This window comes from Suncus etruscus, chromosome 14 (genome assembly GCF_024139225.1).
Source record: "Suncus etruscus isolate mSunEtr1 chromosome 14, mSunEtr1.pri.cur, whole genome shotgun sequence".
NCBI classification, from domain to species: domain Eukaryota; kingdom Metazoa; phylum Chordata; class Mammalia; order Eulipotyphla; family Soricidae; genus Suncus; species Suncus etruscus.
Window position 1 is genome coordinate 79,077,003 of NC_064861.1, and position 22,500 is coordinate 79,099,502.

The window sequence follows — 22,500 nt, forward strand, 5'->3', positions numbered from 1 at the left end:
CTTCTCTTCCTTCCTTCCTTCCTTCCTTTTCTTTGGGTGGGCACACCCAGCAGAGCTCAGGGTTTATTTTACTCCTGGCAGGTCAGGGGACCATATGGGATGCTGGGAATTGAATCAGGGTCCATTCAGGGTTGACAGCATGCAAGGCAAATGCCCTACCTCTATGCTACTGTGGTATTCTTTCTCTCTTTCTCTCTCTCTTTCTTTCTCTCTCTTTCTTTCTCTCTCTCTTTTTCTTTCTTTCTTTCTTTCTTTCTTTCTTTCTTTCTTTCTTTCTTTCTTTCTTTCTTTCTTTCTTTCTTTCTTTCTTTCTTTCTTTCTTTCTTTCTTTCTTTCTTTCTTTCTTTCTCTCTTTCTTTCTTCCTTCCTTCATTTTCTTTCTTTCTTCCTTCATTTTCTTTTTCTTTCTTTCTTTTTCTCTCTCTTTCTCTCTCTCTTTCTTTTTTTCTCTCTCTTTCTTTTTTTCTCTCTCTCTTTCTTTTTCTCTTTCTTTCTTTCTTTCTTTCTTTCATTGTTTCTTTCTTCTTCTTTCTTTCTTTTTCTTTCTTCCTTTCTTTGTTGTTTGTTTCTTTCTTTTTTCTTTCTTTCTTTCTTTCTTTCTTTCTTTCTTTCTTTCTTTCTTTCTTTCTTTCTTTCTTTCTTTCTTTCTTTCTTTCTTTCTTTCTTTCTTTCTTTCTTTCTTTCTTTCTTTCTTTCTTTCTATCTTTCTCTCTTTATCTCTTTCTCTCTTTCTTCTTTCCTTCTTTCTTTCTTTCTTTCTTTCTTTCTTTCTTTCTTTCTTTCTTCTTTCTTTTTTCTTTCTTTCTTTTCTTTCTTTCTTTCTTTCTTTCTTTCTTTCTTTCTTTCTTTCTTTCTTTCTTTCTTTCTTTCTTTCTTTCTTTCTATTTTTCTTTTTTCTGTTTCTTTCCTTTCTGTTTTTCTTTCTTACTTTGGGGGGGGCACACCTTGCAGGGCTCTTGGCTGGCTTAGAGGACCATATGGAGTGCTGGGAATTGAATACAGTCAGCTGCATTCAAGTAATTGTCTTACTTGCTCTACTATTGCTCTGGCTTCTCTCATAATCTTTATTCCTCTTAGTTTTTCATTTCTGGTTTGGGGGACCATAAGGGACACTGGGGTATTGAAATGCAGTCTGTCCTAGGTCAGCCACATGCAAGGCAAATGCCCTATCATTATGCCACCACTCTGGCCCCTAACCTCAGTTATTAAACAGATTAAAAACTAATCAAACATTTAATTTCTTCTTTGTTTTTTTGTTGTTTTTTTTTGTTTTGTTTTGTTTTTTGGGCCACACCCGGCAGTGCTCAGGGGTTACTCCTGGCTGTCTGCTCAGAAATAGCTCCTGGCAGGCACGGGGGACCATATGGGACACCGGGATTTGAATCAACCACCTTTGGTCCTGGATTGGCTGCTTGCAAGGCAAACGCCGCTGTGCTATCTCTCCGGGCCCCTTGATTTCTTCTTAAATTTTACATTAGCCCATCATGAGTAATCATTGGCCTCATGTGGCCAGTGATTAACACATTGGGTCATGATTGGATGAAGTATTTCTGCTATCCCAGAAAGTTCTGGAACTACTGGACCAGACAGAAACCAATCTTGTGATTGTTGCTCCATTTCAGTGGTCTCAAGACCATCAAGCCTTTATAGTCTCTTGTAAACTTTCTCCGAATGGGAAATATGTCGCTGTGGCCTTGGATATGAATCACGGAATCTGCATATTAAATGCAAACTGTGGCACTAAACTGTTCTGTCTCAAAGGTGAGTGGGTTTCCATCCCCAGCTGTTCTATTAGCACAAGAATGACAGCTTGTCATGTAGCATGTGTTTTTGTTTTGTTTTGTTTTTTGGTTTTTGGGTCACACCCAATAGCGCTCAGGGGTTACTCCTAGATCTACACTCAGAAATCCTCCTGGCATGCTTGGGGGACCATATTAGATGCTGGGATTCGAACTACTGATCTTCTGCATGCAAGGCAAATGCCTTACCTCCATGCTATCTCTCCGGCCCCTTCACATAGCATTTTTGATTATTTGTTTCTGAATCATACCTGGTAATGTTCAGGGTTTACTCCTAGTTCTGCGTTCAGAGATGACTCAACTCCCATTAGTTATTAGGGCCCCAGTGCAGTGCCAGAAATTGAACCCAGATAGGGCACATACAAGCAAGCACCTTCCCCGCTGTACTAGATCTCCAGTCTCAACAGTGACTTTCAGAAGCTGTGATGATGTGAAATACTTCCTTAATGATGGACCACGTTTCTTTCCCCCCAGCATCCCATATGTTCTCCTCAAGCCAGGTGCGATTCTGAGCTCAGAGCCAGGAATAACCCCTGAGCATCACCAGGTGTGGCCCCCCCAAAAATTAAATCTCCTTTTCTTTTTTTGCTTAAAGATGTGATTAGTGTGATTGATTAAGTGAATTCATTGCAACTATGTGTGAGTGAGAGAGTGAGTGAGAGAGAGCTAGAGAGAGAGAGAAAAGAGGAGAGGAGAGAGAAGAGGAGAGGGGAGAGAGAAGAGAGAAAAGAGGAGAGAGAAGAGAGGAGAGAGAAGAGAAGAGGAGAGAGAAGAGAGGAGAGAGAAGAGGAGAGGAGAGAAAAGAGAGAGGAGAGAGAAGAGGAGAGGAGAGAGAAGAGAGGAGAGAGAGAGGGAGAGAAAGAGAGAGATTTATTCAGTCCCATGGAACCACATTGCGCAGGCTGGTCCCCTGCCTGTTCCCTGGAATGACTCACTCTCCTTTCTCTCCTTCTGCCCCAAGACCTGCCACACATGCCTCCCCAGGGCACACTTCCAGGCCTTTGTGACCCTGTTATCTCTTCAGCCTGGGCACCTTTTCTTGCTTGACCTTCTTGCCCTCTGGCAGAGGAGGGAGAAATTTCCTTTCATGCCTGGCCATATACATTTGTGCCCCTTTGCTGCCATCTGAAAAGCAGCAGAAAGGAGGTGGGGGCCCCTCATGGGAACCCAGGGCCACTTTTCTCCAGTGCTACCCCAGAAAGCATGTGGTCCATAATGGGGGTCATGGGGATTCCAAATAGCTTCTGCCATCTTACACACAGAGAACTACCACCGCTTCATCACAGCCTGCTGCTTTGATCCGGACAGTCAGAAGGTAGCTACGGTCTCACTGGACAGGACTATCAAGATTTGGGATCTTCTGTCTAAGACTACTGTGATCACCATCTCCAGGTGACAACGGCACTGGGGTGGTAGCAGGCATGTTGGCCTCCTGGCTTTGGCTTGCACCCCGCCAGGTTGGGAACATCATCCTTGAGGGGCATACTCAACTATGGGTGCTTCACGAGAATGGAGGAGACAAGGAAGGAGGGAGAGGTGCCAGGCTGGGCTGCAGATACATTAGTTTATGCATGAACCCCTGGAAAGTTGGAAGGGTGAACCACTACTGGAAGGGTAAACCATGCCTGCTTCCCTCATGTAAATCCTCAAGTCCTCTTGTGACATGGGCTGCCTACTCTGCAGGTGGGTGGGCCTGCAGTTGGACATGGAACATGTATATGCCCTATATATACCCTGCCTCCTACACTCAGCGAGGACCCTAGCTAGGCTGTTGGGAGTCTGGCCAGGGCAGGGATGTGCAGGTTCTGGTCTGTGTGTCTTGTGTCTCCATTCTCACACCTTTGCCCTGACAGATTGAAGGCTAAGTGAGCCAGCAGCAGTGGGGACCTAGCACAGATGGGAGTCCAGAACACATTCTGTCACTGAGTCACTCCTGGGGGAACCAGGGTGTCCCCTCTGTTCTGCTCCTCAGTGTCACCCATGGTGGCTACTGCTTCAGCTATGGGCATGAGGCACAGTTTGTCCATTTGCTTTGGAGACACATCTGGCAAACTAGTTAGAGCTCCTGGGGTTCACACAAAAACCTCCTTTCTGTCTCCTTGAGCAGAGATTAGGCGCGCAGTACTGATGTACCTGCCTTCCACCTGTGTTTCAGGGCACATAACAACGCAATCTCAAATTGCTGTTTCACCGCAAGCGGCCATTTCCTGTGTACAAGCTCTTGGGATAAAACCTTAAAAATATGGAATGTCCATACAGGGGAATTTCGAAACCATGGTGCCTGTGTGACTTTGATGAAGGGCCATGTAGGTTCTGTGAGTTCCTGCCACTTCACCAGAGACAGTGAGTAAGAGCAGGTAGAAGATGGCTGGACCCATGAGTGGACTGGGGCAGAATTCATATGTTTCCTTCAGTTGGCCCTTTGCTAGGAGATAGGTGCTTTCTAATAGTTCCTTTTATTTTTAAATTTCGTTTTTTGGGGCCATATCTGATGGCACTTAGGGGTTACTTCTGGCTCTGTGCTAAGAAATTGCTCACTCCCGGTAGGCTCAGGGAACCATATGGGATGCCAGGGATTGAACCTGGGTGCATCCTGGGGTCGGCCACATGCAAGGCAAATGCCCTACCACTGTGCTATCACTCTGATCCAAAGATTTCTAATGGTTCTAACAGCTGGGGTGGGTGTGTTTCTCACCCCAAACCAAAAGCCAAAGGCACAAGTTTACAAGTGACATAAACTCAAGTAGCCTAAGCTAACAGAAGAATGTCTAATTCTTATCACGGGAAAGTACAAGAACAAGTATCATATGATGGTGGCTGGGTCCAGAGGATACTGAGGAGATGGTGCTATTAGGTCAACTTCTCTTCGTGGTAGCTTTTCTCCTTAAGAAGGTATTGATGACTGTGATGGCCCAAGTCTACTGTGGTTCTGACTTCTGGCATCCTGAGGAAAGAGAGACCCTCTTTTCCAAAGTACCAGTACAATTCTCAGAAAGAAAAAAAAAAACTCCCATTGACTCAGCTCGGGTCACATGCCCATCTCTGACAATCACCTTGGCAAGGCTGAAAAATTCTGATTGGCCAGACTGGAGACTTGCCCACTGTCTTTATTAGAAGTCAGTTCTTATTTTCTGAAACAGGAACAAAGCAAGTGAGGGGATTTTCCCTATGGGAAATTGTATGATGGCACTTTTCAAATGCATAGACCTGGATGTGAGCCATGGCAATGACAGGAAATGCCCCAGATTGCTGAGTCCTATAAGGAAAATGACATCGCCTGGCATCCAGAGGCTAACTGTCATACTTTCCCATATTTATGGGGACTGTGGCTCTCTCTGTGATGCAGCACCTAGTCAGCAGCACAAATACCATCAGGGCATGTGCTAGCTTTTTTGTTTGTTTGTTTGTTTGTTTTTGGGCCATGTTCGGTGACACTCAGGGGTCACTCCAAGCTATGGGCTCAGAAATCGCTCCTGGCTTGGGGGACCATATGGGAAACCGGGGGATCGAACCCAGGTCCATCCTGGGTCAGCCGCGTGCAAGGCAAACGCTCTACCGCTGCGCCATCGCTCCAGCCCCATGTTCTAGCATTTTTGCACAACTTTCCTCCTTCAGAAGCAGCTGCATCCTGTCACAGAGAAGTCCCGTCAGCTACTGCCATTGACTGGAGTAGGTTCAGAGCTACATGCCAGTAGTTATCGCTTGCAAATTATTGCTGTGTTTGCAAATTTTACCCGGCCAGGTAAAATTTGTTTATAGGTATAAAATCAGTACTTGCAGCTCTTTAGAAGTTACACAGAGCCATGGAACATTGGAATCAGATCCTGCACTTCCCAGCTGAGAAGAATGCAGTGACAAAATTTGACTTTGTGTTTTGCTTCTGTCGTAAACTGTTCTTTTGTGAACTATTTCACTTGATCTTAGCCAAAAGGCTGAGAAGCGATCTCTTATGGACTATTTCAAATAACTCCTCTTCTTCTCTTTTGCCCTCTCGACTTATTCCCTTTCCTCCTCTTTCTTTTTTTATTTTAATTTTACTTTATTTTTGGTCCAAGGGTTACTACTGGCTCTGCACTCAGAAATCACTCTTGGCAGGCTCAGGAGACCTTATGAGATGCCAGGGATCAAACGCTGGACCACCCTGGGTTGACCACATGCAAGGCAACACTCTACCACTGCGCTATTGTTCTGGCCCAATTCTTCTTTTATTTTTGTTCTTTTTTATCTTTTTGGGCCACACCTAGTGACGCTGAGGGATTACTCCTGGCTATGTGCTCAGAAATTACTCCTGACTTGGGAGACCATATGGGACTCCGGGGGATAGAACTGCAGTCCATTCTGGGTTAGCCTTGTGCAAGGCAAATGCCATACTGCTTGTGCCACTGCTCTGGCCCATATTTTTTTTTTTTTGTTTTGTTTTTGGGCCACACCCGGCGTTGCTCAGGGGTTATTCCTGGCTGTCTGCTCAGAAATAGCTCCTGGAAGGCATGGGGGACCATATGGGACACCAGGATTCGAACCAACCACCTTTGGTCCTGGATTGGCTGTTTGCAAGGCAAACGCCGCTGTGCTATCTCTCCGGGCCCTGGCCCATATTTTTATTCTTTTTTTTTCTGCCTCTTCCTTCTCCTTTTGCCTCTTCCTCCTCCTCCTCTTTTCTTATTTTCTTTTCCACCTCCCCTTTCCTCCCTTTCTTTTTTTTTTGTCCCCCAATTCACAATACAGACCAGGCAAAAGGCCTGTGTTGAGGTGTATATGGGGTGCATTTACTGTACCTCCTCTTTCTATACAGTCAGTGTAAAGAACACAGCCTGTGTTTGCAAATTTTACCCAGCCAGGTAAAATGTGTTTATAGATATAAAATCAGTACTTGCAGCTTCTTTTCTATTCTTCATTTTTTTTTATGTTGTGCTCTTTATTGGGGATTTTAATATTCAGAGCAACTACTGAATACTACTAAAGTGATGTTGGGTGCTCCTAGCAAAAGAAGGCTGGTAGCTCTACATAACCCTTCACCCACCAACCCATTGCATCTGAGCCCTGTCCTCAGTGTGGACAAACCCCCTTCAAGGAAAAACATCCCTCACTGGGCCCCAACCATACTTTGTAAAAGGCACATTTGTGGGAAACTGTGTTTATGTTGGTGCTGGGATGTCCAGATGAGACTTTCCTGATGCTTTAAAGGGAAAAAAAACGCATGAATTATATAAGCTTTATCCAGCACAAGTTATAGTGCAGATAACCATGAGAAAACTAGCAATTTAACAAACAGAAAACAAGGTTAAGTGTAGAACCAGAGGTCCCAGGAACCCCTCAGGGTTTGTGATTTGTTTGTAGGATGTAATTACCAGAAATTAGAGCAGTGGCTGTAATTGGTAGGGCATCACTGAGTGACACCATGATGGGGTCCGAGTGTGCTCAGAGCGAGTGTGCTCAGAGCGAAGTAAGGCAGCACCTCACAAATACATTATGCCCTCTTTACCCTGAAGACAGAGAGCCACCTAAGATTCTTTGTTTTGTATTGCAGCCTCTTATCTTGTGTCTGGAGGTTATGACAAGAGTGTGGCTATATGGGATGTAGGCGAAAGCTACCAGAAGCTCTCGTTGAAGGTAACGATGTTAGCATCAGACTGAAGATCTGGGTTTTATTCCTTAGTCAGTCCATGCTGGGAGCTAGGGCTGGGTATACAACAGTAGGTGAGAAAGACCATGTCCCCTTCCCTCTGTGGAGGACAGACAGGTTCCTCCCAGTAATTCAGTGATGAGTAGAGACAAATAATAACATGAGATTATTAGGAGCTGCCACACAGGTGGGTCAGAAGAGCCAGCTTGAGAGCAATGACTAGGTGTGTGAGGATTTGGGGAAAGGGCATTTTATTTCAAGCAGAGGGAGTCAAAAATGCAAAACCTGAGATGAGGGTCTCAGAACTTCTGGTCTGACCACACAGAGTGAATACTTTAATGAAACACAAGCAGAAAGCTGCAGGTCACCAAAGCAGTGGGAGTCAGGGCCTTTGGTTGTAGAAGGACTGACTAAGGAAGGGAATGGTCCATGCAGCCAGGACCCAGAGACTAGGATTTTCAGGATTGTCTACTTGACTGCCCTCTGCTAGCTATCCCTTCCCTAAGACTTCTACATACTTCTCCCTAGTCCTGGGAACTCATGGTCACCTTTGGCTATGAGTAGTGGCATCCATGACATGCTCTCTATTCCTGTGACCCATATGTGACTGTGCTTCTTTGACTGCTGGTTACACTCAAATTCCTTGAACTGGTCTGTCTGGACCCTCTTTTTAAAGCCTTGAGGAAGCCAAAGGAATTATTATTAAAAGAGCTTCAAGCTGAATGTTCAACTTCCTGTGTTTAAAAGTCCTTTTGTGGGACTGGAGCAATAGTACAGCAGGTAGGGGACTTACTTTGCACCCAGGTTCAGTCCCTAGCATTTATGAATGGCCCTCCAAGCCCACCAGGAGTGATAACTGAACACAGAGCTAGGAGTAAGCCCTGACACCAGGAGATGTGGCCCCCAAACAGAATACCGTCGTCCCTTATCAGACTGGTCTCTCTTGCTTTTCTCTTTATTTTTACCCTCTAGATCCTGCCAATTAATTATACCCAGAAGTTTAAGCTTTCTCTGAGTTCTTATCTCTTCTCATATCCCATTGCCACAGGCTGTTATAAACCAGCCTAAGGGAATCATGGGGTTTCCTTAAGGAAGGTGAGTGTAGACAGCCTGCGTCATCTCGAACCCAATGTGAGGCCTGGCTAACTCAGCTGGTATTCTCAGGGTCATGGATTCGTGTCCCATTTTGGCTCTGCATTTAGGAATCACTCCTGGCAGTGTTTGGGGTTCATATGAGATACCAGGGATCAAACCCAGGTTGACCACATGTAAAACCCACTGCATGATTTCTTTGGCTCCAAGAACATTATTAGATGTGGAGCGTGGACCCACACCTTCAGGGGACACCATGACATAATACTATTTTAGACCCCTATATACCTTTGTGTGTGTGTGTGTGTGTGTGTGTGTTTGGGTCATGCCACCATGCTCAGGGGTTATTTCTGGATCCATGCTCAGAAATTGCTTCTGGCAGGCACAGGGGACCATACAGGATGCTGGGATTCAAACCACCATTCATCCTCAATTGGCTGCATGCAAGGCAAATGCCCTATTGCTGTGTTATTTCTCCAGCCCCATCATGATATACTTCTGCATGATAAACCGGGTCATTTAGATTCTGTCTAAATGCTGTACATGGAACCAGGGAGCCCATTCACTACTCCTTTTTTTTTGGGGGGGGGGCACACCTGGTAGTGCTCAGGAAACACTTCGTGGAGCTTGGGAGAACATATGAGATGCCAGGGATCAAACCTGTGTCAGCCGTGTGCAAGGCAGGTGCCCTACCTGCTTTACTATCACTCTCGCTCCCTATTCATTACTAATAGTAAGCACCATTAGGTTCCTGACTTGTGGTGTGTTTTGTGTTGATTTTTATAAAGATCTGTTTTCCTCTGGACCTCCTTAAAACCCTGCTTTTCTTCAGGGTCATAATGACTGGGTGATGGATGTGGCCATTAGCAATGACAAGAAGTGGGTCCTGTCTGCTTCTAAGGTAAGGATAGCATCTTTGGGGAGTCCTTGACAGTTCCATCACCTTTGTGTGTGGGGGGAGGACTGGTAAGAACACAGTGTGCTTGTCCACTCTCTAGCATGCTCACCCCTGGCCAGCCCAGTTAAGTCACCCCCTGCAGGCTGCTGCCTGGGAATGGAGGAGGTAGGTTCTTTGATGGTAATCCGAGGACACAGCCTGACTGCATAGAACCTTTGTGCATTTACTGTAAAAATCTAGGCCCGGGGCCGGAGAGATAGCATGGAGGTAAGGCGTTTGCCTCTCATGCAGGAGGTCATTGGTTCGAATCCCGGCGTCCCATATATTGTCCTCCCGTGCCTGCCAGGAGCAATTTCTGAGCCAGGAATAACCCCTGAGCACTGCCGGGTGTGACCCAAAAACCACAAAAAAAAAAAAAAAAAAAAAAAAAAAATCTAGGCCCCCAGGGGCCGGTGAGGTGGCGCTAGAGGTAAGGTGTCTGCCTTGCAAGCGCTAGCCAAGGAAGAACCATGGTTCGATTCCCTGGAGTCTCATATGGTCCCCCCAAGCCAAGCGCTTAGCCAGGAGTAACCCCTGAGCATCAAACAGGTGTGGCCCAAAAAACAAAACAAAACAAAACAAAAATCTAGGCCCCAGGGGAGCTGGTGCCGTGTGCTTCTCTGGTTCTGGTAGTTCTCATAGTTCTGGTCCCTGGCTCTGTGACTGAGTATTCCCATGTTGCACCCATGCCAGTGGGTCTCAACTTCACCTCGTGAGACCTTCTGACCCTCAGGGAGCATGTAGCAAGCATGTGACCTGGGGCTACTTTAAAAGGAATCTTGCATAATTTCCTCTCTTTTTGCAGTAAGCTGTGTGATATGGATTTAAGGGAAGAAACCTTCCATGTTGCTAAAAGCAAGCAGGCCTCCCTGCTGCTCTGCTATATGGATAAGGCCAGGAGCCTGTCACTCTAAGGCCCTCTGAGCTGTGTCACAGCCTGAGCCTGGCAAGCTGGTGACTGGAGAAGCCAGCAGAATGTGGGGAGGGAAGGACTCCTCATGGGCAAAAAGGTCAGTCTCCTCTCCCAACATCACTGGATTAGAAAATCTCATTCCTCATGGCTAGCCCAGGGCATCCTGTGGGCTGCCCCAGTGAGGTGAGCAGTGAGGAAGCAGAGACTTACCTTGCTCTCCACCTTGGTTAGGGTCATTCATTCTCCAGGCTAGGATTTTCCAGTGGTAGGAGGGGCCTGCTACGATCAACCCGGTATGCTGCCAGACACAAGCAAATCCTCAAAAAGCAGAGGCCTCTGTGTTCTGCCAATGGTAGTTCAATAAAACTGAAAAAGCAAAAATGCACAAAGCATGAAAATGAGATTTGACTTTAAAGAATGTATTCTGACTTTTCTACATCAATGCTGCTATTTAAACCAAACACGAACAGGACTAGTTAAAAGAAGCAATTGGTGGTCCTTAACTGTAGGGTATTATAGTGGGATTATAAAATATTTTATAGTGTTTCTATTCTTTTATCTATTTTATTTTGTCTTTTTAGAAAATTATTTATTGAATATTTGAACCTGTAAACAATCTTATTACATATTCTTAATGTATATAAATTAAGACTAAAACAAAATAAATATAACATATTACATTACATTATATAATATTAATAATAATATAATCAGGGGCCGGAGAGATAGCACAGCAGCGTTTGCCTTGCAAGCAGCCGACCCAGGACTTAAGGTGCTTGGTTCGAATCCCGGCGTCCCATATGGTCCCCCGTGCCTGCCAGGAGCTATTTATGAGCAGACAGCCAGGAGTAAACCCTGAGCACAGCCAGGTGTGGCCCCCCAAAAAACAATAATAATATTAATAATTATAAACACAAATGATCATATTTATATGATATATAAATATGTGTAAATATTCATATATAATATATAGTATATATTTATATATTATATTAAAATATAAATGGCAATCATGATTATATTGATAATTATGTAAATATAATTATGATGGGCCTGGAGAGATAGCACAGCAGCGTTTGCCTTGCAAGTAGCCGATCCAGGACCAAAGGTGGTTGGCTCGAATCCCGGTGTCCCATATGGTCCCCCGTGCCTGCCAGGAGCTATTTCTGAGCAGATAGCCAGGAGTAACCCCTGAGCAACGCCGGTTGTGGCCCCAAAACCAAAAAAAAAAAAAAAAGAAATATAATATGATGATATGATATATTATGATTGTAGTACTTTTTTATTTTTTTATATTTTTTGGTTTTGGGCCACACCCGGCAGTGCTCAGGGGTTACTCCTGGCTGTCTGCTCAGAAATAGCTCCTGGCAGGCACGGGGGACCATATGGGACACCGGGATTTGAACCAACCACCTTAGGTCCTGGATTGGCTGCTTTCAAGGCAAAAGCCGCTGTGCTATCTCTTGGGGCCCGATTGTAGTATTATTATAAATTCGTTTTAGAACTGGGACTTGCACCTTTTAGCCACTTCTCCATTTCCCCTGGCCCCTAGTCCCTGTTAACTGCCATTCAGCAATTTAATTTGTGTCTGGCCTTCTCTAGTTTCACATGTAAGTGAGGTCATACAGAAATTCGGCACCTGATAGATTTCCCTTAGCTCTCAAGGTTCATCCAAGTTGTGGTTAAGACAGGATTTCTGGGGCCGGGCGGTGGCGCTGGAGGTAAGGTGCCTGCCTTGCCTGCGCTAGCCTAGGACGGACCGCGGTTCGATCCCCCGGTGTCCCATATGGTCCCCCAAGAAGCCAGGAGCAACTTCTGAGCGCATAGCCAGAAGTAACCCCTGAGCATCACAGGGTGTGGCCCCCCCCCCAAAAAAAAAGACAGGATTTCTTTCTTTTACAGCTGGTTGATACTCCTTGGTGCTTTATAGCATAATTTTATTTGCTTGTTTATCTCTTGATGGATATTTATTTAGCTGTTTCCAGGTTTTGGTGATATGTTGTGGGGGTGGGGAGCACAACTGGCAGTGTTCAGGGGTTACTCCTGGCTTTGCATTCAGGAATTACTAGCTCTGCACTCAGAAATCCTGCCAGTGCTTGGAGGACCATATGGAATGCCGGAGATGGAACCCAGTTTGGCTGCAAAGCAAAGCAACTGCCCTCCCCACAGTGCTATGGCTCCAGCACTTGTCTGGTGATTATAAACAGTGCTGCTGTGAAAATGGGAGTGCAGAGCCTTTCAGGATAGTGTTCTCATTTTCTCTAGATAGATCCTTAGAGGTGGAATTGATATTTTGAATTTTGCTTTGTTTCTGGTGAAACCGGTGAGCCCAGTGAGGCTCATGGCTTACTCCTGGCTGTTCTCAGGGGTCACTCTTGGCAGGTTCAGGGGACCACATGGGATACTGGAGATTAAACATAGTTGTCATGTGCAAGATAAGCACTCTATCTCTTGTACTATCACTCTGGCCTCATTTTTTTTTTTTTTGGGCCACACCTGATGACGCTTAGGGGTTACTCCTGGCTATGCTCTCAGAAATCGCTCCTGGCAGACTTGGGGGACTATATGGGATACCATGGAATCGAACCACAGTCCATCCTAGGTTAGGGCGTGCAAGGCAAATACCCTACTGCTTGCACCACCTCTCTGGCCCCATCCTCAATATTTTCAAGAAATTTTTATACTGTTCTCCAGAACAACTGTACCAAATTACATTTCTACGTACAAAGGCATTACGTTATGGCCAAATCAAGACTTCCTTTTTTCTACATATTCACCAGCAGATATTTCCACTTTTTTTTGTTTGTTTTTGGGTCACACCCGGCAGCACTCAGGGATTACTTCTGGCTTTATGATCAGAAATCTCTCCTGGCAGGCTCGGGTGACCATATGGGATGCTGGGATTTGAACCACTGACCTTCTGCAGGCAAGGCAAACACCTTACCTCTATGCTATCTCTCCGACCCCATATTTCCACTCTTTTTGCTAATCACCACTGAACAGATGAAGGATAATACCTCACTGTGGTTTTGATTTGTATTTCTCTGATAATTCATGATATCAAATACATTTTTATGTGCCTGTTAGCCATTATTTTGTCTTCTTTGGAAAGATGTCTATTTATTTCTTCTGCTCATTTTAAAATTGGATTAAAAATGATGACTGAGCCCTAAGAGTCATTATATATTTGGGATATTATTCCTCTATCAGATAAATGATTTGCAATGATTTGTTAGTTGTCCTCCACATTTTAAAAATTGCTTCTCTTGTTAAACACATTTTTTTTTTTTTTTTTTTTTTTTTTTTTTTTTTTTGGTTTTTGGTTTTTGGGCCACACCCGTTTGACGCTCAGGGGTTACTCCTGGCTATGTGCTCAGAAATCGCCCCTGGCTTGGGGGGACCATATGGGACGCCGGGGGATCGAACCGCGGTCCTTCCTTGGCTAGCGCTTGCAAGGCAGACACCTTACCTCCAGCGCCACCTACCCGGCCCCTGTTAAACACATTTGAGCTTACATAGTCTCATTCCTTTTGTTTAGCTTTTGTTGTTTTTACTTGTGATGTCAAAGACAAACTACTGTTGCTGAGACCAATTTTTTGTTTGTTCGTTTGTTTTTGGGCCACACCCGGTGGTGCTCAGGTGTTACTCCTGGCTATCTGCTCAGAAATAGCTCCTGGCAGGCACGGGGGACCATATGGGACACCGGGATTCGAACCAACCACCTTTGGTCCTGGATCAGCTGCTTGCAAGGCAAACACCGCTGTGCTATCTCTCTGGGCCCTGAGATTAATTATTTTGTCAGAGTTTTTTTTTCTTGTGTCCTAGAACTCTTACAGTTTCAGGTCTTGGGTATAAATCTTTAATATATTTTTGTTTTGTTTTTTGTTTTTGTTTTTGTTTTTGGTCACACCCAGCAGCACTCAGGGGTTACTCCTGGCTCTATGCTCAGAAATCACTCCTGGCAGGCTCAGGGGACCATATGGGATGCTGGGATTCGAACCACCATCTTTCAGCATGCAAGGCAAATGCCCTACCTCCATGCTATCTCTCAGGCCCCAACTCTTTAATACATTTTGAGTTGATTTTGTTAGTGGATTGAGACATGGGTTCATTTTAAATGTGGTTATCCAATTTAACAATAACATTTAAGATTCTTCCTATTTTCTCTGGGGTATTCTCTTCTTATTCTTCAAATATAAGTTGGCTATTAGGTATGTGAGAGTTCATTTTTGATCTCTTTCTCTCTATCTCTTTTGGGCTACATCCAGCAGTGCTAAGGGTTACTCCTGGTTCTACACTCAGGTATTACATCTGGCGGGCTCCGAGGACCATATGGGATGCAGTAGATTGAGCCCCGGTAGGTCCGTCTACAAGGTCATCTACCCACTGTATTATTGCTACAGTTTCCCTCTCTCTCCTTGACAAAGATTTTTCTTGCAGTTTAAGTCACATGGTTACAATACTGTTAACTTTCAGAGTTGTGATAAGCAAAGTCACTGCCCCTTCACCACTACCAAAAAGTGTCACCACCTCCCCACTGTCTCCTGAGCATGCACGTTCTGTCCCCTTCTCCCACTCCTATTTATCTCACGTTTGCTAGCAAAGGCCAAGAATTTGTCTTCATTCTATTTTGTTTATTTTCTAATTTTTTTTCTCTATGTTACACAGATACGTAAGATCATCCAGTATTTGTTTTTCTCCCTTTGGTTTATTTTACTTGGCCTAATGCCCTCTAGTTAGTTCTGTCCAAATTATAGCAAACTGCAAGATTTTATCTCTTCTTAGAAATGCACTGTGTACATATGCCACAACTTCTTTATCCACTTATCTGTTATTAGGTATTTGGGTTGTTTCCACATCCCAGATTAGTACTAAAAGGAACATATATCTTTTGGATAAGTGTTTTTGTGTTCTTGGGAGAGAAACAAGAAGTGGGAATACAACAGATTCATAAGGAAGCTCTATTCTTTGTTTTGTTTTTGTTTTTTTTTTTTGTTTTGTTTTTTTGTTTTTTTTTGTTTTTTGGATGCTCAGGGATTACTCCTGGCTAAGTGGTCAGAAATCGCCCCTGGCTTGGGGGACCATATGGGCCGCTGGGGGCTCGAACCGCAGTCCTTCCTTGCGCTTGCAAGGCAGACACCTTACCTCTAGTGCCATCTCATTGGCCCCGGAAGCTCTATTCTTAGTGTGTTTTGTTTGTTTGTTTTTAGGCTACACTCACAGCCCTTAGGGGTTACTCCTGGCTCTGTACTTAGTTACATACTGGTAGTGGTCAGGTACCCATGAGAGATGTCAAGGATCAAACCAGGTTGGCAGTGTGCAAGGCAAGTGCCCTACCTGCTGTATTATCACTGTGGCTCCAGTTTCCTTTTTTTTTTTCCTTTTTGTTTTTGGGTCATACCCGGCAGCTCTCAGGGTCCTGGCTCTATGCTCAGAAATCGCTGCTGGCAGGCTCCGGGGACGATATGGGATGCTGGGATTTGAACCACCGTCCTTCTGCATGCAAGGCAAATGCCTTACCTTCATGCTATCTCTCTGGCCCCAGTTTCCTTTCTTTTGATGCCAGACACATACTGTCTTATTTACTATGTAGCTTTTTAGGATAGTTTGAAATCAGGTAGCTATGTGATGACTTGGTGTTGCTTTAGTCCTTTCAGGATGGTTCAACAGAATTTTAGGTGTAAAAAAATATTTTTGTGTAAAAATGCCATGAAATTTTGATAAGGATGGCATTGAATTATAGGTGACTTTGGTAAAATGGACAAGTTAAGTATTTTGCTAGTTTTTTTGGTTATTGTTGTTTTGCTTTTTGTTTTTGAGAGAGAGTTCACACACAGTGGTTCTTAGAGCTTACCTCACACTCAGGGATCAATTCTGATAGGCTCTGGGGGCAAACAGGTTGGCAACTTGCATCATAAGTGACCTACCTGCTATATTATCTCTCCATCTCCAGTATGGGCTTATTAATAGCATTAACCTTCAGATCCATGAACATATTGATATCTTTCCATTCATTTGTGATTTACTCAATTTCTTTTACTAATATCTTAAAAGTTTTAGTTCATATGTCTTTCACTCTCTTACTTAAATATATTACTAAACATTTCTTTCTTTCTTTTTGCTTTTGGTTTTGAGGCCACACCCAGTGATGCTCAGGGATTACTCCTAGTTATGTGCTCAGAAATTGCTCCTGGCTTGAGGAACCATATGGAATGTCCGTCCTAGGCTAGCACGAACAAGGCAGACGCCTTACTGCTTTCGCCACTGCTGGCACCTAAGCATTTCATTTTTATGTTCTTGTGAATTGTTTTCTATATTTTATTTGATTTTGGTTTTTGGGTCACACCCGGCAGCGCTCAGGGGTTACTCATGGCTCTGTGCTCAGAAATCGCTTATGGCAGGCACAGGGGACCATATGGAACGCTGGGATTAGAACTACTGTCCAACCTGGATTGGCTGCATGCAAGGCTCACAGCCTTCTGCTGTGCTATCTTTCTGGCCCCAATTTTCTTTATTTTAAAACATATCTTATTAGTGCATAGAAATCCAACTGTGTTCATATGACCTTACTGAATATGTCATATTAGTGGGATATTTTTGTCATTATTTTTTGGGGGCCCCACCTGGCAGTGCTCAGGGCTTACTCATGGCTATATGCTCAGGGGTTATTTCTGGCAGTGCTCAGAGGATCAGATGCAGTACCTGGGATTGAGCCAAGGTCAGTTGTATGTCAGCAAGAGCCTTACCTGCTGTACTATATTTCTGGATCCTTACTAGTTTTTTTTTTTTTTTTTTTTGGTCACACCCGGTGACGCTCAGGGGTTACTCCTGGCTATGCGCTCAGAAGTCGCTCCTGGCTTGGGGGACCCATATGGGACGCCGGGGGATCGAACCTCGGTCCATCCTAGGCTAGCGCAAGGCAGGCACCTTATCTCTAGCGCCACCGCCCGGCCCCCCTTACTAGTTTTTAAACTGAGATATAATTACGATGTCACATTAGATCCAGGCATACAGAAGAAGAATTTACCAGAATACATCTGATTTACCTCTGTAAATCTGTTACAGAATTTTTTGCTTATGAGAACTTTGTTGTCCTTGTTGTTTGGGGCTACATCCTACAGTGATACTCAGGGTTACCTGAGTTCAGCCAGGCTCACCTAGTTCTGTGCTCAGAAATCGCCTCTGGCAGGCAGGCTCCAAGGGGATGGAACACGGGTTCCTCCTGGGTCAGCCGCTTGCAAGGCAAATGTCCTACCGCTGCGCTATTGCTCCAACCCCCATTATGAATATTTTAGAATATTTCCTTTTAAAATATTTCCTTTTTCCTTTTGTCTTGGTTTATTTTTAGGCCAGACCTGATTATGCTCAGGGTTTACTCTTGGCTTTGTTCTCAGGGATTATTCTTGGTGACCCCCAGAGATTATGTAGGATGCTGTGCTGTGTCACTTGAGCCCCTGCTTCTTCCTTTCTAATTTGGAAGTCTTTTATTTACTTTTTCTTCCCATATTGCTTTGGCTAGGCTTTCCAACCCATAGGCAAAGTAAAAGTGGGCATCTTCTGTTCTTGGAGGTAAAATGGAATTTTTCATGTTAACTCTAATGTTGGCAGTGTGCTTGTTACATATGAGCTATGTTGTTATGTTTTTCTATCCCAAATTTATTCAGGTTTTTTTTTTTGTGGGGGGGGCATCCCAGGCAGAGATCAGGGGTTACCCCTGGCTTTGTTCAGGGATAATTCCTGACAGTACTTGGGGGACCATATGGAATGCCAGGGACCAAACTTGGGTGGGCCACGTGTAAGGCAATGGCCCACTTTGCTGTGCTATCAATCTAGTCCCTGTCTAGAGTTTTGTTTTTATTATGCCAGGATGCTGTATTTTGTCAATTTTTTTTCTGTGTCTATTGAGATTTCATGATCTTTTAACTTGCATTCTATTAATGTGGTGAATCACATTGTCTTGAAATGTTGAACTAACCTTTCATCCTCATGATAAATCTTATTTAATCATATTGTTTGAGTCTTCCAATATCATTTATAATTAATGAAAAATGAAATGAGCTTTATTCAGTGAGGCCAGTCGTACTCTGCTACAAAAACCAGAGAGACATACAAACAAAATTAATGGCCCTTAAAAATATGCATGCAAAAATTCTCAATTAAGTATTAGCAAACAGAATAATTAAATTTAAAGGATTATTTATTATGACCACGTGGTATGTATCCTAGGAATAAAAATGATAGTTTATCATCAAATCAATCAGTGGTTAATTTATTTTTGACATAAAATTAAAATAATACAACAAAAGAAAAATGACCATCTCAAAAGTAAAAGAGGCATTTGTCAAAATTAAAGTTTTTAATGATAAAAGCTCTTAGAAAATTAAGATTAGGGCCCGGAGAGATAGCACAGCGGCGTTGGCCTTGCAAGCAGCCATCCAGGACCAAAGGTGGTTGGTTCGAATCCCGTTGTCCCATATGGTCCCCCGTGCCTGGCAGGAGCTATTTCTGAGCAGATAGCCAGGAGTAACCCCTGAGCGCCACCGGGTGTGGCCCAAAAACAAACAAAAAAAAATTAAGATTAAAGAAAAAATTATCAATGTTATCAAACAAAATGGTTAATGTTATATACTCCATGATGAAAGATTAAAAGCTTTCGGGCCGGGCGGTGGCGCTAAAGGTAAGGTGCTTGCCTTGCCTGCGCTAGCCTTGGACGGACCGCGGTTCGATCCCCCGGTGTCCCATATGGTCCCCCAAGCCAGGAGCAACTTCTGAGCACATAGCCAGGAGTAACCCCTGAGCATCGCTGGGTGTGGCCCAAAAACCAAAAAAAAAAAAAAAAAAAAAAAGATTAAAAGCTTTCATTCCAAATCACAGTGCCTAAAAGGAACAAAAGGAAAAGAGAGAGAGAGAGAGAGAGAGAGAGAGAGAGAGAGAGAGAGAGAGAGAGAGAGAGAGAGAGAGAGAGAGAGAGAAGAAAAGAGTCTGCCAGAAGGGCAAATTGGGGGTGGCAGTGGAGGTGGGATGACTGGAGGGTAATTGGAGAAATTGATGGTGGGAAATGAACACTGGTGAAGGAATGGGTGATGGAACAATGTATGAGTAAAACTCAACTATCAAGAACTTTTTAACCCCATAGCTCCCAGAAATTAAAAAAAAAAAAGCTTTTTTTTTTTAAGACTTTTTCTTTAGACTAAAAGCTTTTTTTCCTCAGATAAAGACAATGATGCCAACCATAGCAAGCATCTAAAGAAAACTTAGGAATGAATATAAGAAAATGGCAGAGAAAACTACAAAACAATGCGTAAATTAAAGAACACATCCTGGATGGGCTGCATGAAAGGCAAACACCCTACTGCTGTGTTACCTCTCCAGCCCCCACTTTTAATTATTTTAACTTTATTTTCTATATTATTTTTCTTTCTATTTTTCAATAACTTTGCTTTCACTTTTCTAGAAACGATGTATTATGGTCAACAAATGTATTATGTTTGGACCTGGCTTCGATTCCCAGCATTCCATATGGTTCCCCAAACCTGCCAGAGGTGATTTTGGAGTTCAGAGCCAGGAGTAACCTCTGAGCACTGCCGGGTGTGGTCCAACCACCCCCCAAATAACCAAAACAAATGTAGTATGTCAATTATGTGATGTACTTTCTTTTAATAAAGTAAAAAATACAAAAAACTTACTAAAAATCTGTAAAGACTAAAATAGAGCAAACATCTAGAAACAGAATTCAAAGCACAGAAGTAAACTTTCACATATGAAGTTAAATGATCTTTTTCTATCTTTTGTTTTTGTTTTTGTTTTATTTTTGTTTTGGGGTCACATTAAGATGTATTCAGTGCTTATGCTGGCTTTGTTCTTAGGGTTTGCTCCTGGCTGTGCTCAGGGGACCATTTGTGGTTCTAGAAAAGCACCTAACACCCTGCAATATCTCTCTGGTGGTAAGCTGATTTTTGACAAAGGTGATAAAATAACTCAATGAAACCAGAATAATATCTTCTGCAGAAAATAAGATATCAAGCAAAATAGGATACCCACATAGACAAGACTATGATTAAACATCCATATACAAACATTAACTCACAGTGGACCAAAGACTAAAGAGTAAGACAATAAAACTATCAGGGAAAATATTCATGGTTTGAAGCAATTAATGATTTAGAAAATAGAATAGCAAAAGAAAAAAAAGAAGATAAATTGAACTTTACCAATGTTAAGAACTTTGGTGCACAAAAAATACTATAAACAGAGTAAAAGGACAGTTTACTGGGTTGGAGAAACCAATTGAAAATGAACAAACCAAAAAGAATATCAAGAAAGTAAAAAGAACTCCTGAAACTCAACAACAAGGAAAACATGTCCATTTTTTTGAAACAGGCAAAGGGCATGGGAGAGACAACTTAAAGGACTGGAGCAAATGCTTTGCATATAAAAACCCAGGGTTTGGTACTTCGTACCACATGGGTAACTGAGAGCCATAGGGGTATGTCTGCACTCCCAAAGGAGTCTTTCATAGACACATAAGAACCGTTCAACGTCATTAGTCATTAGGGAAAAGCAAATCAAAACTACCATTAGGTACCACTCCATACCTAGTAGGAGGGCTAATTTGAAAAATGGAAAAGAACAAGCATTGGCAAGAGGGTATAGAAATTAAAACCCTTTGCATTGCTGATGAGGATATAAAACACTACAGCTGTTGTGAAGAACAGTTTGGCAGTTTCTCACAGGGTAAACATAGAATTGCCAGATGACCCAGTAATCCTACTTCTGGGCACACAGCCAATAGAATTGAAAGCGTAAACTCCAGGAGTACACAGTGCCATTGTTTCAAATAACTAAAATGTGGAAACAACCCAAGAATCTTGATAGATGAATGAATAATAAAATGTAGATTAGCCATACAATGAAATATTATTCAACTTTTAAAAGAGAGGAGTTTTGAGACCGATGACAACACAGATAAAATTTGAGGTCATTATGCTGACTGAACCAATCTAGTTGTTAAAATAGGAATCTTGGGATCAGAGAGATAGTACAGGAGGTAAGTTGCCTTCTGTGCTACTATAATGGCTATGACATCCCCTTGGCCTGCCAAGAAATGCAAATGCTAGAAGACTAATCACTTCTGATGTTGAGAATAGCTAAGTTCATAGATGGCATAATGGAGAGTTAGTTGTTATTGTTTTTTGGGGGGGATACACACAGGGTACTCAGGTTTTACTTCTGACTCTGTGTTCAGGGATCACTCCTTGCAGACTTGGGGGACCACATGGGATACCAGAGATCAAACCTGATTGATTGCTTTGCAAGGCAGGTGCCCTATCTACTGCACTATCTCTTCAGCCTAACCAGAGTTTTAAAACACTCTGAAATACATTGATTGAATTTCTTCCTAAATTAAATATCTCTCAAGAAAATGGTTTCAGAACCTAGAGGAAGGACCAGTGAGAGCTCAACAGTCTGAGCTTTGCAAGTGAAAGGCCTGGGCTTGACACTTGACACCACACGGACCCCTGAGTACTAAGTTGAGAGTAACTTCTCACCCACAACTGATAGATGTGAAATCTCCCCTTAAAAAAAGCACAAAGATGGGCCTGGAGAGATAGCACAGCGGTGTTTGCCTTGCAAGTAGCCGGTCCAGGACCAAAGGTGGTTGGTGTCCCATATGGTCCCCCGTGCCTGCCAGGAACTATTTCTGAGCAGACATAACCCCTGAGCACTGCCAGGTGTGGCCCAAAAACAAAAACAAAAACAAAAGGCACAGAGGTTAGAACTTGTGGCAAGGAAGTTGGATTCAAAATAAGTAACAGCTCTAGTAAAAAAAAAGATTGCGAATATTCTATTTAACTTGGCTGCCCTGCTTAATTTGACTGCCCTGCTTGGTGATTTGTTTTGTTTTGTTTTGGGGCCACACCTGGTGGTGCTCAAGGGTGACTCCTGGCTCTGCATTCAGAAGTTACTCCTGGAAGGCTTGGAGGACCATATGGGATGTTGGGGGACCAAACCCAGGTTTGGCCACTGTGTTATTGCTCTAGCCTCCTTGGTGATATTTGTTTGTTTGTTTGTTTAGGGGCCACAACCAGTGGTGCTGAGAGGTTACTCCTGGCTCTGTACTCAGAAATTGCTCCTG

The 22,500-nt window shown here is 43.4% G+C and overlaps 2 protein-coding genes and 1 non-coding gene across 3 annotated transcripts in view; 2 read left to right on the forward strand and 1 right to left on the reverse strand.

Annotated features, from left to right (window-relative positions):
* LRP3 (LDL receptor related protein 3) overlaps positions 1-22,500 on the forward strand; it is a 269,703-nt gene that overhangs the window by 198,093 nt on the left and 49,110 nt on the right. The window lies entirely within an intron of this gene.
* WDR88 (WD repeat domain 88) overlaps positions 1-22,500 on the forward strand; it is a 58,389-nt gene that overhangs the window by 22,157 nt on the left and 13,732 nt on the right. The window contains exons 5-9 of the mRNA XM_049787446.1: positions 1,623-1,761; positions 3,062-3,191; positions 3,955-4,142; positions 7,327-7,409; positions 9,347-9,415. Of these exons, the coding sequence (XP_049643403.1) occupies positions 1,623-1,761; positions 3,062-3,191; positions 3,955-4,142; positions 7,327-7,409; positions 9,347-9,415 (609 nt within the window). The remainder of the gene's footprint in view (positions 1-1,622; positions 1,762-3,061; positions 3,192-3,954; positions 4,143-7,326; positions 7,410-9,346; positions 9,416-22,500) is intronic.
* Positions 6,500-6,625, reverse strand: LOC126028799 (small nucleolar RNA SNORA51). The gene has a single exon (XR_007502511.1). It is a non-coding gene; the product is annotated as a small nucleolar RNA SNORA51 (small nucleolar RNA).